Source organism: Narcine bancroftii, chromosome 12 (genome assembly GCF_036971445.1).
Source record: "Narcine bancroftii isolate sNarBan1 chromosome 12, sNarBan1.hap1, whole genome shotgun sequence".
Taxonomy (NCBI): domain Eukaryota; kingdom Metazoa; phylum Chordata; class Chondrichthyes; order Torpediniformes; family Narcinidae; genus Narcine; species Narcine bancroftii.
The window spans coordinates 12,857,425-12,875,141 of NC_091480.1; the positions used below are offsets into that span (position 1 = coordinate 12,857,425).

General features: G+C 42.4%; 1 protein-coding gene across 1 annotated transcript in view; it reads right to left on the reverse strand.

Moving 5' to 3' along the window:
• LOC138747116 (cytoplasmic phosphatidylinositol transfer protein 1-like) overlaps positions 1-17,717 on the reverse strand; it is a 185,449-nt gene that overhangs the window by 39,658 nt on the left and 128,074 nt on the right. Inside the window, exons 4-5 of the mRNA XM_069906061.1 lie at positions 16,058-16,146; positions 12,382-12,389 (exon numbers count right to left, since the gene is read on the reverse strand). Coding sequence (XP_069762162.1) covers positions 12,382-12,389; positions 16,058-16,146 — 97 coding nt within the window. The remainder of the gene's footprint in view (positions 1-12,381; positions 12,390-16,057; positions 16,147-17,717) is intronic.

The following is a 17,717-nucleotide window of genomic DNA, read 5'->3' on the forward strand; positions in this document are numbered from 1 at the left end:
CAGTGTCCACTACCTACAAAATGCATGGCATGCACCAGGCTACTCCAACACCTCCCAAGCTATGCCAGCAGGCATGGTGAACAACACCACGTGCAGGTTCATCCTGCCTTGCAATCATACCGCTGATTGTCTTCTTTACAGTTTGGTTCAACTTCTGGAACTCCCCTTCACCAAAGTTGCGGAAGCACCTTCAGCACAATGACCACAGCAGGTAAAGAAAGTGGCACTCCACCACCTTCCCAAAGCCACCCTGGAATGGGCAATAATTGTTAACCATGCCAGTAGAACCCATATCTGAACCAATAAATAAGTAGTGGGTTAAATACCAAAGTCTGCAGATGTTGTGATTGTAGTAAAAACACAAAATTGCTAGTGAACTCAGCAGGTCACACGATGTCCATAGGAGGTAAAGCAATGCAACCAATGTTTCGGGCATGAACCCTTCTTCAAGGTACCTGGGAGAACCTGCTGAGTCTTCTCTAGCATTTTTGTGTTTTTACAATACCTGTATAAATAGGTACGGCTATGTCAACAAATACATTTCTAACATAGTGAGGGCAGATAGTCAAAAGCTTGGTCATCACCATAAATTTTAATCACACCTTAAGGAGAAGGAGTGGCAGGGAGGCAAAGGAGAAAATAAGGTGGCACAATTTGCGGCATGCTGTTACAGCACTAGTGACTGGCGTTCCAACCTGGTGCAGTCTGTAAGGAGTTTGTATGTTCTCCTCATCTGTGTGGGTTTCTTCTGGTTGCTCCGGTTACCTCCCACCCTTCATAACGTACCGGGGATTTTAGGACAACTGGGTGTAATTGGGCGGCACGGGTTCCTGAGCCAGTAGGGCCTGTTACCATGCTGCATGCCAAATGGAGTCAAGTCGTACTGGGAGACAGTAAGACTTCAGCATTTATACAATATGAACTGCCGGGCAGATTTATCTCTCCCCAACATCCAGCGCTTATGCCCTTCCCTTGAAGGCACGTTAGTTGGCTGACCAAGTAATAGGGACTGCATCTAACCTCATGCTGCTGGCTCCTCAATCTCCAGGATGGAGAGTGGTGAAAGGAAGAAAGAGAGTGCCATGCATGGCTAAGATCCCTGAACATACAACTGTGTCACGACACAAATAATGCAGAATTATAGGCACCATGGACTGATTTCTTGGTTTCTCACAATCAAGAAGCTTAACAAAAGGAGAGCTCTGTAATTATAGTGCAGAAGAGGTTCAGGAACTCTGAATGTACCTTTCAATCAGGAGCTCTCCATGGCAACTGTAACACACTGCTTGCTGAGTGCCTGTGTGACTGCCAAAGCCACGATATTTCACAGAATGATTCGTCCCATTACTAGCCATGTGCGAATGCCGTTAATTAAAAGTCATGACTTTTGGATTCAAAGGTTATTTATCACAGCAACGAAAGGGATCCTGGAGGCAAGTGAGTTGGGAATTGGCAATGACAAATCATTACATGCGGACTGATTTTTATCTTCTCTCCCGACAACGAGTATTGAGACCTTGTTTCCTTTCGTATCACATCTCTCAATCTCATGATCCTGAAGAAAAATATTCTCTGCTCTCACCAACTCAGAAAGCTCTGGAGTGATTTTTCCCTCAGATTATCCCACTCTCTCTCTCTCTCTCTCTCTCTCTCTCTCTCTCCAGGAGAGAACTCGGTCCCACCATTGCAGAAACAGGAGTAAAACACAAAAGTCCGCAGACACCTTGATTGTAGTAAAACCCCAACGATGGAGAAAGTCAGCGGGTCCAACTGTGTACTTTATAGAGCAAAGTTAAAGATACATAACCAATGATTCTTGAGCCCTTCATCGAGGTCTGAGCAAAATGTTGGCAGTTGTCCAAACAAAATGGTGGGGCAATTTTATTGCAAAAATAGGACTGAGATCACAAGCAACTGCACTTATTTCACGAGACTACTGGCCATGTAATTACTAGCATGTGATCTGACACAATGGAGAGCTACTGGTAGACTTGCAGAATGGATAGGTAGGGTACAACACAGCCATGTAGTTTGTAAAGCCGCTGCCTTGCAGTGTCAGAGACCCAGGGCTGAATCCTAACTGAGAGTGGAGTGTGCATGCTCTCTCTCTGACTGCATGGTTTTTCCTGAGATAGTCTAGTTTCCTCCAAGACATCCCAAAGGTTGGGAGGTTAATTGGCTGAAGTAAATTGATCCTGGGGTGGAGATAAGTGGTAGAATCTGGGGGAGTTAATAGGAGAATAAAATGGGATGAGTGAAGAACTAGCGTCAATGGGCAATTGATAGGTCTGTATGGATTCAATGGGTCAAAGAAATTGAGGTCTCAAGAAATCAGAGAACACAATGATGACTTGTGGAACGTCATACAAGATTTTTTTTATATAAGTTTCTAAAAGTGTCTCTTTTTCACCCTCCCATCGACCACATCTACAGGGAGCGCTGCCATCGGAGAGCAGCAGGAATCAGCAAGGATCCACACCGCTCTGTTCTCATTGCTGCCATCAGGAAAGAGGTCTATGTGCCACAAGACTCACCCCACCAGGTTCAGGAACAGCTGCTCCCCCTCCACTATTAGACTCCTCAACCACAAACTCAATCAGGGACTCATTTAAGGACTCACACTTTTGCACATAGTTGATTTTTTTCTCTCTCTGAAAATTTGTTTACAGTTCATTATTTGTTTACATGTGTATGTTGAGTGCAGTTTTTTTTTTGCACTGCCAATAAGTGGCAACTGCCTCGCTGGCAGGAAAAAAAGAATCAGGGTTGTATGTGATGTGCTCTGACAATAAATCTGAAAACCTGCAATCTATAAGGATAACTGTTCATTGTTGATCCCACGCTTGTGTTGACTGCTGGAAGAAGAACCTGAGGGAGACAGGTGACATTATATTTGCAGTTTGCCTTCACAATGCATACTCCTGCTCCAGCTCTGAGTTTTTGCTTGATAAAATGGCTCTTCCATCTACACCTCCTCTATCTCTCAATGTGGAGCAGCCAATGTGATCAGCTTGTTAAAGCCAGCAACTTCTCACCAAAAACACGTGAAGTTATTTTTGTAAAGAAGCTGTGACTACACTTTCCATCTCAGAGTTAGATACTGAATTCCTTCAGGCATTTTACAGAATGCCATTAAGCCCACAAGAATTTGATGCTACTTTAGCCATTACAAGTCGATCACTTGCTTTCCACAAGTTTTCCCGGTACCGTCCTTGCAGAGGATAACTTGCCCTTGAGGTGCTATTGTCATGAACACATCACAAAATTTGTTGTTTTACAGCAGCAAATATTGCTAAAAATTCACATTTCAAAAATAAGAAAATAGGTCATGACTGTGGTTCATTGTCCACTCATAAATCTGATGGCGGAGGGGAAGATGCTGTTTCTGTTCTGCTGAGTACTCCTCTTCAGGCTCCTGTACCTCCTTCCTGATGGTAGCGGAGTGAAGAGGGCCTGGCTGGTGGTGGAGGTCCTTGAGGATTGGGGCTGTTTTCTTCCGACACTGCCTCTTGTAGATGTTCTCAATAGAGTGAATACGGGTGTCACTGGCTGAGTTAACATCTCTCTGGAGTATGTTCCTGCCCTGTTCATTGGCACCTGTCTACTAGCCAGTGATGCAACAAGACAGAATGCTCTCCTGTAGAAATTTTCTGAGGTTTGGTGATGTACCCACACCAAATCTTCTCAAACTCCTCATGAAGTGTAGCCGCTGGCGGCCTTCTCCATGATTGCATCGACTTCCGAGACGTTGGCACCCAAGAATTTGAAGCTCTTTACCCTCTCCACTGCTGATCCCTCGATGAGGGCTGGTTCGTGTTCTCCGGATTTCCTCCTGAAGTCCACAATCAGCTCTTTGGTTTTGCTAAAGTTGAGTCCTAAGTTGATGTGACACCACTCAACTGTCTCCCCCCTGCACCCTTCTTCATTGCCACCTGTGAATCTGCTGATGGCTGTGGAGTCATTGGCAAGTTTGTAGACATAATTTGAATTGTGCCTGGCCACACAGACATGGGTGCAGAGTGAGTAGAGCAGTGGGCTAATCACGGAGCCTTGAGGTGCACCTTTGTTGATCATCAGTGAGGAAGATATGTTGTTTCTGATTTGTACTGATTGTGGCCTTCTGATAAGGAAGTCAAGGATCCAGTTGCAGAGACAACACTGGAGCTAGTTGACCAACACTGAGAGAATGATGGTGTTGAAGGCTGATCTGTCGCCGATGAAGACTAGCCAGATGTAAGTGTTGCTGCTTCCCACATGAGAAGTGAACTGTCTGGTTCTTCATTCTTCCATAAGAACAGACTCTAAACCCCACTCCTCCGCCCAATAAGCTCACAGCTGATTCTTGCTTCCAGTCCACTTTTCCACTGATCCTATTGTCTTTAATTCCTTTGAAAGCCTTGAACATACTCAATGTCAGAGCTTCCACAGATTCCCTAATAGCAAATAGCAGACATTTACATTTGCTTGTTTCTACACACCCAGTCCCAAATGACTGACCAATCATATTATGCTCCTAGGTTCTTTCAACATCTACATTGTCAAATCCTTCCTGAATCTTAAATATTCAAATGAAATATATATATACATTCTACTGCAGGGTGTAGGCACTATATATTTTATTCATTTCTTGGGCAGCATGGTTATTGTAGTGGTTAGCCCCATGCTGTTACAGCTCCAGCAAACCGGGTTCGAATCCACTGCTGGCTGTTAGGAGTTTGTACATTCTTCCCATGTCTATATGGATTGTAATGGAACATAAGCATTTTTTAAATTAAATAACCTCAAGAATAATTTATAAACACTGGTATGGTTACTTGTGTTTATATATTAATTGAGAGACTAATTATGAGTTCCATCCTACCACAAACTTTCCCTTGTCGATCCCTTCCCCACCCGCCCCCCAACCTCTTTTCTGTGCACCTCAGAACTTGATTCACTTTAGCATTTGCCAATCCTGGTCATCGAGTCACAGACCCTCATCAATTTGGAATCATCCATCAAGCACCCAGTCACACTATTTTCATTTTATAATCTCCACAATGCTGTCAACTCTCCCCAAAAGGTTGCAGCGAAGTATTCTGTACTGACGTTGGTGGACACGCTGTGGCATCGGTGTACATGTTGTCAAGTCAATGTATTTGCGGGGAAAGTCGATGTACCTGTGGAGTCTAGTGCAAGACTGATCCCTCCAGGCTTGCATGCTGGGCCTATTACATCACTGCTTCTGTCACGTGGATAACTCAGATAAAAACCGGTGTTGGATGCAGGTCAATTTCCTGCGTTTTCCACAGCACGTCCGCCATTTTGGGAGCCAGTTCGCTTGCTGGTAAGTGGGTCACCACAAGGTCACCAATATGAGATATTAATTCTGTTTCTCTCCCACCACAAATACTGTCCAGCCAGAGTAGTCCTAATTTTTATCTTTGTATTGTAGATATATTCAAAAATTTCCTTTCCTCTCTGTTTGCATTTTGGGACCAGTCTCAACTTGATTCATGCCACAAAAGAGAAGGGAATGGTTTTAAAATCATTCAATTCAAAGGCACCAGTAAACTCTCTATAAGTAACAAGGTCAATATCGTGTAGGTTTCACCCAGCAAAAGCGAGACAATGTGTGTAATCAAGTTAATCTCCACTCAGTAAGTTAACACAATTCCAAAGACTGGTTGATTGCGAAGATGTAGACTGCAACAGTGAATAGCATTCATCGAAAATACAATGGGGAAATAACTGGAAACACATCGATGATACATTAAGAGCAAAAGGATAGTAAGGGACAAAATTGGTCCCTTGAAGATCAGAGTGGACGGCTTTGTATGGAGCCAAAAGAGATGGGGTAGATTTTAAATGTTTTTTTTTAAAAATCCATCAGTATTCACTCAGGAAATGGGCAAAGAGTTGTGGGAAAACAAGCTAAGGTCATGGAACCTATACAGATTTAAGAGGAGGAAGTGCTTGCAGCCTTAAAGCAAAAAGGGTGGATAAATCCCCAGGGCCTGACAAGATATTCCTTTAGACCTTGAGGGAAGCTAGTGTAGAAATTGCAGGGGCTCTGGCAGAAATATTTAAAATGAGCATTGTACCAGAGGATTGGAGGGTAGTTAAAAAAGACTCCAAAAGTAACCCTGAAAATTACAGGTTGCTGAGCCCGACATCAGTAGTAAGTAAATTATCGGAAGATGTTCTAAGAGATCGGATATACAATTATTTGAATAGACATGAACTGTTAGGGGTTAGTCAGCATGGCTTTGTGCATGGTAGGTTGTGTTTAACAAATCTTAGAGTTTTTCAAGGAGGTTACCAGGATTGATGATGAAGGAAATGCAGACGATGTTGTTTACATGGACTTTAGTAAGGCCTTTGACAAGGTCCCACATGAAAGGTTAGTCAGGAAGGTTCAGATGCTAGGTGTTCATGGTGAAGTAGTGAACTGGATTCGACAATGGCTGGACAGAAGCCAGAAAATAGTGATGGATGATTGCTTTTCAGACTGGAGGCCTATGACAGGGATCAGTGCTGGGACCATTTTTATTTGTCATCTATATCAATGATCTAGATTCTAGATGATAATACAGTAAATTAGATCAGCAATTTTGCAGACGACTCTAAAATTGGAGGCATGTGGACAGCGAGGAAGGATTTCAAAGCTTGCAGAGGTATCTGGACCAGCTGGGAAAATAGGCTGAAAAATGGCAGATGGAGTTTAACGCAGACAAGAATAGAAATACATAATTCCCTGAAAGTGGTGTCACAGGTGGATAGGGTTATAAAGAAAGATTTTGGCATCTTGGCCTTCGTAAATCAAAGTATTGAGTATAGGAGTGGGGATGTTATGGTAAAGTTGCGTAAGAAATTGGAGAGGCCAAATTTGGAGTATTGAGTGCAGATTTAGTCATTTACCTACAGGAAAGATATCAATAAGATAGAAAGACTGCAGAGAAGATTAAGTAGAACATTGCCCAGATTTCAGGAACTAAGTTACAGAGTAAATAGGCTTTTTCCACTGAGGGTAGGTGAGATCCAAACCAGAGGACATGATTCAGGGTGAAAGGGGAAAAGTTTAGGGGAAACATGAGGGGGGAACTTCTTCACCCAGAGAGTGGTGGGTGAGTCGATCGAGCTGCCAGATGAAGTGGTGAATGTGGGCTCAGTTTTAACATTTAAGAAAAACTTGGACAGGCTAGGAGTCGTGTGGAGGGCTATGGACATGGCAAAAAAAAAATAGTTCAGCACAGACTAGAAGGCCCAAAGGGGCCTGTTTCTGTGCTGTAATGTTCTATGGTTTCTATGACATTAAATTCTCATAATCAGCACGTTTATAGTGTAGCTTTTCCTCTATCCTTGACATTTTGTTGTTTGGTGAATTTTAACGGCATTGTTATAAACTTTTCTACATGATCTCAAACTGGGAGTCCTTGATTAAAATGAAAACTCATACTGATACAACGTGTGCATTAATTCATGCAAGCAGATGTTAACTTATTTCAGTGAGAGCATGCCTTATTTAGACTCTTGTCTCTTCTAAATCAGAGCTCCCAAGGACTAAAATAGAGGAAGCAGCAAATTACATGCAATACATAATTACATTCGGGTTTCATGAGGGGAAACTCAAACTATGCACCACCAGAGATAATCCAAGTAGGATTAATAAAACCAAAAACTGAGATGGATATCTCAGGCACAGTGAAAGGAGCTGTTATAAATGACGGAATTCTTTACGATGATTGCATTTAAAGAGATGGGAAGGAAAGCTCTTGATGAGGTGCAGTCAATTCAAATGGTTGGCACTGTCAAAATTGCTATGTCACCCTCTTGTGTTCCCTGATACCATCCCAAGGAGTATTCTCAGGCTTCTGAATGCTCGCCTCCCCTTTCATTATGTGGAGGAAAATAATGTGGTCTCCAATTTATGGAAGTGTCAGAAGAAACCTATTAAATGCTGCTTCAACACACAGTAAAGAATAGGATCAATTATACTAGACAACAGAGATTTTGCTTCCTCAACAACATGGGGTGTATTTTTGGACTGCTGGTCATGAAAATCACCCCAATGTTTTTCTTATCATGCGCCACTTTTTTATAAATAACCTATTTTTATGATTTCCCATCATATTTTAAGTCTACCAGTATCTGCCCAAAAAGCAAGCTGTTTTGGTCAGTCCAAGTTGTCCCAGGCCTGGGCATGCTGAGTCAGGATAGATGCTGAAAGGCCATAAAAGCAGCTCATACATGCAAATGCTGTGCATTACACTGACACATGCCGATGCACATATTCTTCAGCCAATAGCATAGTGAGTACACTTAACAATAGCATATATTGTCTTTAGGAAGATTCAGTACAGCAGAAATGTCTCGTCGATGCTGCATCAGCTGTGATGCATTGTTACATTTGTGACGAGTATACTTCTTTCTTCTTCTTTGGCTTGGCTTTGAGGACGAAAATTTATGGAGGGGTAATGTCCACGTCAGCTGCAGGCTCGTTTGTGGCTGACAAATCCGATGCGGGACAGGCAGACACGGTTGCAGCGGTTGCAAGGGAAAATTGGTGGGTTGGGGTTTTCCTCCTTTGTTTTTTGTCAGTGAGGTGGGCTCTGCGGTCTTCTTCAAAGGAGGTTGCTGCCCGTCGAACTGTGAGGCGCCAAGATGCACGGTTTGAGGCGATATCAGCCCACTGGCGGTGGTCAATGTGGCAGGCACCAAGAGATTTCTTTAAGCAGTCCTTGTACCTCTTCTTTGGTGCACCTCTGTCGCGGTGGCTAGTGGAGAGCTCGCCATAGAACGCGATCTTGGGAAGGCGATGGTCCTCCATTCTGGAGACGTGATCTACCCAGCACAGTTGGATCTTCAGCAGCGTGGATTCGATGCTGTCGGCCTCTGCCATCTCGAGTACTTCGATGTTGGAGAAGTGGCTCCAATGAATGTTGAGGATGGAGCGGAGACAACGCTGGTGGAAGCGTTTTAGGAGCCGTAGGTGATGCCGGTAGAGGACCCATGATTCGGAGCCGAACAGGAGTGTGGGTATGACAACGGCTCAGTATACGCTAATCTTTGTGAAGTTTTTCAGTTGGTTGTTTTTCCAGACTCTTTTGTGTAGTATACACTTAAGGCTCAAAGACGTAGCATGACTGCATTTATTAAGAAAGTCTATGAGCTCTACTTCGACTAAGACAAACCCTTGGCTCTTCACATGAAAATCAGTGGAAAAACATTTTTAGGTCAGTTGAACTTACACGATGTATCAGCTTTATGATGTGATGAAACATGCTAAATTCAATAAAATTTAATGTTTTTCCCAACTTCCCACATGATATAATAAATCTGAAATTAACTTTGTGTTCATCTTAAATTGTCTTATCATAATCCCCAACTGTTTTTTTCAAGAAGCAAAGCTTTTGAAAAAAATTGTTGTCCAGTTTTATCTGCATGTACACAATAAACTGCTTTGGTAAACATACTGTGATCATATACTGATAAAATGGCCACAATCACTTCTGAATACTATAAATAGATCACAACCTGCAGATGCATGGTGGAAACAAATGCTTTGACATTTTTCCACAAAGGCAATTCAGATGAACCTTTCACTCCATTTGGTTTCTGTCTTAATGTGGTCGATCTGAAAAGTCATGCTTCCATTAATTTGTGCAAAGTGCAAATGAATTGCCATGATACTGATCCTGGGAGAGGTGAGATTAAAGAATACCACAAACCTTGTAAGTTGCAAAAGGAATTTGACATCTAAGGCCATATTTAAACCACATTTTTTCAGATAGCATGCTAAGAAAGCTACTGTGGAAATCTTTACATCATCAATGAGACAGCACTTAAAAAGGTCATTTAAGTCTATCGCGGTGCTGGGAGAGAATGGGATATTATTTAATCCATGAATTTGACTCGAGAATAAGTAGACTATTAAGGAACAGATTAACATCATCCTGCCATGCAGTGTTTTGAACTGAACACTACTGCAGGACACTCTATTAAGAAGATGATATCGGGATCTAAGCAGATGAAATATGTAGTACACAAAAGTACTGGATCAACTCAGCACTTAACAAGGGACCAAATGCCAGAGAACCAAAGAATATTACAGCACAGAAATAGGCCCTTTTGTCCCTTCTATCCCATGCTAAAACAGATTTCTGCCTCGTCCCACTGACTTGCACCCAGTCCATAGCCCACCATACCTGTCCAAATTCTTCTTAAATGTTAAAATTGAGCCCCCAATTCACCACTTCAGCTGGTAGCTCGTTCCACACTCCCACCATTCTGTGTGTAAAGAAGTTCCAACTTGTATTCCCCCTAAATATTTCCCCTTTCACCCTTAACCCATGCCCTCTGGTTTGTATCTCACCTACCCTCAGTGGAAAAAGCTTACCTATATTTACTCTGTCTATACCCATCATAAATTTAAATACCTCTATCAAATCTCCCCTCATTCTTCTACGCTCCTGGTAATAAAGTCGTAACCTGTTCAACCTTTCCCTGTAGCTCAGTTCCTTAACATTTCAATCCACATTATTCACTGATCATCGCTCTGTGTAATTGCATTAACAGAAAGTGATGGATTATCTAATTATCGAGATTGGACATTCCTTAATTGTGACATGGGGTTAACTGTAGTTTCATTTCACAGCATCAGGGAGCTTTACGCTGGTAACCAAATGATCAGTGCCATAAAGGAAACATAAGGCAGAGCAGGAGCAGGAGAAAAAGGTCACGTCAAGGAGGGAGTAGAAAAGGGGGAGGATTCATTACAGGAGACAGTGGAGAGAGGGAGGGGAATAGGAGGGAGAGGAGAGGAATGCAATATGGATCTGAAGAATTGAACAATTGGGGGGCATGGTTGGCGTAGCACTTAGCACAGCACCTGCAATTGGGGTAGGGGTTTGAATCCCACACTGTCTGTAAGGGGTTTCTCCCTGTGTCGGCGTGGGCTTTCCCCGGGGGCTCCGGTTTCCTTCTACCGCTCGAATGGGTGGCACCGACTTGTGGGTTGAAAGGGCCGTGCTGTATGTCTAAATTTTAAAAAAAAAACAATTGCACAGGGCTTGTGCACTTGTCAGGACCTGAGACATGCACACAGAGGTGGGAAGCGAGTTACTTTAATCCAATTACACAGTAAAAAAAGTACAGGTATATCATAGAATCATACAGCATAGAAACCCGTGCTCACACTAACTCTGATGTACCTGTCTAAATTCCTTTCCACCACTTGGCCCTGTAGCTTTCTATCCACGTCTGTGTTGGTGCTGGTCTAAATACAGTGCAACTCCGATTATCCAAAATCAAAGTCTCCAAAATCCTCATTTATCCGAAAATTTTAAAAATTTCAAATAAATGAGGATATCCGAAACAAATCAGAAATCCTCATTTATCCAAGATTTTTTCAGAATTGAACTGACCTCACTGGTTGCAAAAAAAATTCACCCGGCATGAAATTAGAATGACGATTGTCTTCGTTTCAGGAAACTCCCTCCCCTCTCTCTTTCCATTTCTTATTTACCTACCCCCATTGACTTTTCTTTCCAACTTTTCCTCTCAAACTGCACGCCACTGCCTCCCAGTAAGCAGTCGGAAGAATCCCATGTCCCCACATGATCAAGGAGATCTCAGGCTCCCGGCAGAAACGGGGACGTCAAGCTCCCAGCAGCAATAGGGTCGTCAGGCTCCTGGCAGCCACGGGGTCGTCGGGCTCCCAACAGCAGGGACCTCGGGCCCATGGCAGCCACGGGGTCATCAGGCTCCAGGCTGCAGCAGGGACCTTGCGCTCCCAAAAACAACAGGGACGTCGGGCTCCTGGCAGCAGCAGGGTGACGGTGATCGGCGGCGGCCAGCAGTTTGTTTAGTGGGAATTCAGCTTTATTTTAATGCTTAAAAAGCCTTCCCTTGTTGTTTAAACACTGTTACAAGTGATTTGCTGTTGCCTCTGGGCTGCTTTTAAAAAAAATGACCAGTTCTCTGAAGAAAAAAGGTTTATCTGACACCGGCCCGATCCTGACCATTTCAGATGATCGGAGTTGTACTGTAGTTCTTAAACAATCTGGGACTATCCACCTCTATTAAATTTACCTATTCAATATCCTCTTTATCAGCTCAGATCTGAGGCAAAAGAAAAATAAGCATAATGCCATAAAATTCCTGTAACCAATCTCATTTATTTGAGACCTCTCTAAGAGAGGTGAGGATTCCAAGTAAAATTCCAATGTCATGGATAAATATAGTTATCTTCCAATATGACTGGCCTAATCATCTGTGGATTGTCACCGATTCCCCTTGTGACCCATGGTATTTTATTGGGTTATATTGCATAGGCCTCATTCAGCATCAGGATTTGTGTAATGCATAGATGTACAGAATGTAAAGCATGAAGGTACTCACCGTGTACTCTAGTTGCACGTGACGGAGAGAAGCAATGCAGGGAAGAGAGAAAGAAAAAAAGACATTAAGTAATAAAATAATCATCCCCACCCTACCCTCAAGATGATCATTTGGGTGAACTCATCTCATTTTGAAATGCTTGAGCAATTATGTTTAAGTGAGTTCATTCTGTACTGAAAGGACTTCGTGGTGCACTATGAATAAAGAACAAAACCCGTTGCCTGGCAGCAAAGTCCTCAGAAAGGACAGGATTGCATTTTCCATTTAGAAGCTGGGACATAATATTGAAGTATTCTTCTCAGGGCTGTGCCCACAGGAGAGGATTTGGTTTGAACCACATTTTGAGGCATTTGAGTTGTAGACACTTTGGAAATTACAAATGCAATTTCCTTGTACAAAGGAGATGTGTTTTAATCACGGTCAGATTTAATAATTGGGCAGCACACACTGAGGCTGACTTTAAATGTTCTTCCCACAGATCCCAGCAAGGAAATCCAGGATCAAGTCAAGTGGCCAGCCAGATGAAGCAACCAAACTCTCTTCCGGTAACGGACTCTGCTGTGATACTTTAAACGTAATGCTGGAGAAACTCAGCAGGTCAAACGGTGTACTTAATCGAGCAAAGATAAAGATGCATAACAAACATTTTGGGCTTGAGCCCTTCATCAGGGGATGAGCAAAATGTAGGCAGTTGCTCCATTAAAATGGTGGGGCATTTTTATTGCAGAAATGGGATTGAGATCACAAACATTGTCCCTGCCACAGCACCCGCATTAATTTCACTCCTCATGTGATCCAATGCAAAGGAGAGGACTAACGTTCTGGCACCTGCCTACATTTTGCTCGTACCTCGATGAGGAGCTCAAGCCCGAAATGTTGGTTATGTATCTTTATCTTTGCTATTTAAAGTACACTGTGTGACCTGCTGAATTTCTCCAGCAGCGTATTTTTTTTTACTTCAATCACGGAATCAGCAGGCTTTCGTATTTCATTCCGCTGTCAAACTGAAACTTTCACTGGATGGTCATGGTGGTATAGTTTCCGTTTGGACCGGAGGCATGCATTGCTGTGGACGTCGGAGTAGATTGCTCTCTTAGCTCAAAAAGGATCGTAGGTTTAAGTACTATTCCTGAGACTCCAATACAAAAGTCTAGGTTGATATTCCTTTGAGGTGGTGAGAGATAAGCTGCCCATCCTAGGCATGCAATCCTGCAGTAGAACAGAGGGACCTGGGAATAAAGATACATAATTCCTTGAAAGTGATGTTACAGATAGTTAGGGTTGTATGTTTGCCTTCATAAATCAAAGTGTTGAGTATTGGATTTGAGATGTTATGGCAAAGTTATCTCAGTCATTGGAGAGGCCAAATTTGGAGTATTGTGTGCAGTTTTGGTCACCAAACTACAGAAAAGATATAAAGAGTGCAGAGAACATTACTAAGATGTTGCCTGGACTTCAGAAACTGATTTACAGGGAAAGGTTCAACAGTTTAGGACTTAATTCCCCAGAGCGCAGAAGAATGAGGGGAGATTTGTTAGATGTATTTAAAACTGTGAGGGCGATAGACAGAATAAATAAATGCAGGTCGGCTTTGTCCACTGAGGATAGGTGAGATATAAACTAGTGGACATGGGTTAAGGGTGAAAGGGTAAAAGTTTATGGGAAACATAATGGGGAACTTCTTCACACAGAAAATGGTGGGAGTGTGGAATGAGCTGCCAGATGAAGTGGTGAATACAGGCTCAATTTTAACATTTAAGAATTCGGCCAGTTACATGGATGGGAGAGATATGGAGGGCTATGGACTGAGTGCAGGTCTGTGGGACTAGGCAGAAAATTGTTTTGGCATAGACTAGAAGGCTGTAATGTTCTATGCCTATCCTTTCAGGTAAATGTACAAGATCCAAGGAAAGGCAGGGGGCTTCTAATTGATATCTTGGTCAATATTCTTCCCTCACTAAACATCATAAAAGTAAATAATTTGATTCCTATACCTTTGCTGCTTGCCATGGAGAAATTGGGTCCTGCATCCTGGTGTTTGTCAGCTTCAGTGCCTACAGTTTGTTTTGGGATACCCTGAATAGGAGGTGGGAAATTCTATATAAATGTAAGTCTCTTTTCCTGTTGAAGAGGCAACAGGTTGGCATAACTTCCAACGGATGGAGACACAAAGAGACAGCAGATGCTGGAATTTGATGGAAAGAACTAATGGCTATAGAAACTCAGTGGATCGAGCAGCACCCTCGGTCGACGCTCTACATTGGGACAATTCCTTGACCCCACAGATGCCTGCTCATCCCACTTTGAGTTCCTAGAGCAGATTGAATTTTGCTCCAAACTGTTGTCCTCTACTGTTGGCTTTATTCAAAGAGCAATAGCTCTTCTACATCTCACATCAACCTGAGCCCTTCACAGTCAATCAAGTTGGTCTGAAGTGTTGTCGAGCAAACTCAAACAAACTGCAATGTGATAAAGAGCAGATAATCTTTTTTTAAGTGATACTGATTGAGAGCTAAATACAGTAAAAGTCCGAAAACCCAGATTGCTCGGGGATTAGGTCAATCCTGATTTTTGGATTTTCCAGATTCTCTGACAGTAATTTTTACAATTCAAATTTAAGGAGAATAAAGAAAGAAATGAACAGGTAAAATTTTGATAGTTTATTATAAACAAAAACATTTTTTCACATAAAATACAAGGTTAAAATTAATCAATTATTTATTTGTTAACTTGCACGACTTTTGTGTATCTATGGTGCTTTTGCACACATGCACACAAAAGCCCGCTAAATTAAAAAAGTTTGAGAGCTTTCAAGGTCTGGATCCAGATCCTGGGATCTGGATTTTTGGACTTTTACAGTACTGGCCAAAGAATTGGGATAACTTCTGTGCTCTTCAAAATAGTGGCATAGGGCTTTTATATATACATCAGGACGCAGGCAAGACCTCACTGAACATCCTTGATAATACCTGCACTACCAACAATGTCAGTTCTCTTAAGGCTGCACTGGATTTCCTACCTGGATTTTATATAGGAAAGTACTTAATCTCTGCGGTATTAAGGACACTATTTGATGTGCTGAGTTTCTCCAGCATTGTGTTTAACTTCAACCACAGTGTCTGCAAACTTTATCATTTCACTCCCTGGACTTTTGTGCTCTAGAATCTGGCACAGAGCTTGAAGTCACAATCTCTGACTCAGAGACAAGAGCAGTACTCATCGAGTTTCGCTTGACACAGAAAAAAGAGAAAAAAGTAAAAACACATTGCTGGAGAAATTCAGCAGGTCAAACCGCGAACTTTATATAGCAAAGATAAAAATGCATCACCAACGTTTTGGCCCTGAGCTCTTCGTCAAGGTATGATGAGAGTTCCACCGTGCTACACAAGGAGGAGCAGAAGGGTCCTGGTCAGCATTTATATTTCGACCACCATCAGCCAGAACCCTTTCATCTGGCCCGTTAATTGTGGGATTTTGCAATATTTAGGCTGCTGTCCTCAGTGAATTGGATTTTACAAGTTATTATGTGGGGAAAAAAAAGGAGAATGGGAAGAGAGGGCAAATCCTAAATTCACTACCTTCTACTGATGAATGGAAGATTGGTATTGTCCTGCAGAACGTAGATTTTGTAACCCAACTTAATTAGGAAAGATTTCAATTGCAGAACAGTCCTTACCTGTTATCGTATATGGATAATAATTCCAGGCCTTTTCTGTTATATAAAATATTCGAGGCACCACTGCCCTAGCCCAGCTAGGGAGTTTGCTGTGGGAAGCAAGGGAAGAACTGTCAGAGACCATATTGAGGGTGAACTAAAGCACTGGGTATCATAGCCAAACTGCATAAATGTTCTCAAACAAATGAAATCAATGCTAAACTAAGGAGGTGGCACACCACAGCCAGTGGAATCTGGTCCCTCTCCAAAGAGGAATTGAAAATCCACTCTGTGATGTGCATGGGAATTGAAGAATGATAGCTTTTTGGAGAATGACAATGCAAAGGCAGACTTTTTTACTACTACAGCAGAGGTTCCCAATCTTTTACTTTACACTCACATCCCACTTTAAGTGTTCCCTATGCCATAAGTGTTCTGTGATTAGTAAGTGATTGCTTAAAGTGGCGTGTGAGTAGGAAGGGAAGGTTGCTCTAGACCCAATTGTTACTGAAATATTTTGCTTGAGAAAAATTGTCATTGGCCCATTTCCTTTGGAGTTCTGAAACCGTGCACATAACGAGTCAATTAGGGACGATTAAAACAGTGGTTTTCAAACTTTTTCTTTGCACCCATATACCACCTTAAGCAATCCCTTATTAATCACAGAACACTTATGGCATAGGGAATACTTAAAGTGGTATGTGAGTGGAAAGTAAACGGTTGGGAACCACTGTGCTACAGGGTACATGCACCACAGCCTCATTTATTAGATGTATTTTTGGGGTGATGTTGAGGGTGGGGAGTGAGGCCTGTTCCCCTGCCTCATACACTTGTCCCTACGTCAACCAGGAACCCCTTCCTACAGTGGGTGACTGACATTTCCGAATACTCTTACCCGTGGACAGTTGCAGAGAAGGATCACTGTGGGCAGTTGAGTAGGAAGTGGAGAGAAAAATGGAGGGCGATGAGGAAGTAGTTCAGAAGAGGAGATGATGCCTGTGGCCGATCAGCCAAGATCACATGGAACGGTAGAGCAGGACGGAGCGGAGAGAGCCGCTTATTCCTTCTCCTGTTTTTGGCAATTTCTAAAGTGCACATATTTGTCTGAAAACGATCTTCCACATTAACTAGGACCAGGAAAGCAAACGATGGAAAATAAGCACTTTTAGAAAGAGCTACAAAGAAAGGATTGGTCAGGGAGAGCAGCAGCGTAATAATAAATGTACAAGAGTGTTCTCCAATCCTTGGCATTTCGTGAAAAAAAGCTATTCTGATTTAAAAATATGATTCTAGGAAAGCACAAGCGAACATGCCTGTTATGTGATTTCCATGGTAAACAAGTGAAAAAAAATCACTCGAGGTGATGCAATTACTGCATAGTGACAACATACAACTGTGTATATAGAGCTGGCTGCCTTTTGCAGGTATGTCAAGATCACTTGTCTGATGTACTGGAAAAATCAATTTCCCTTCACAGACATGACTGAACATTCGAGTCATTACATGTTATTTAATGTGGTTACATAACTTTAAAGATTGCAGTTGATTGCAAGCCAAATTCAGATTCAAACTTGATTGCCACCGTATGAAATACTACTGCTGGGAAATCGTACCCACTTACTTTCTGATCTGATAACGAAGGGTCTTGGATACAAAATGATGACTATTTCCCTCTACAGAT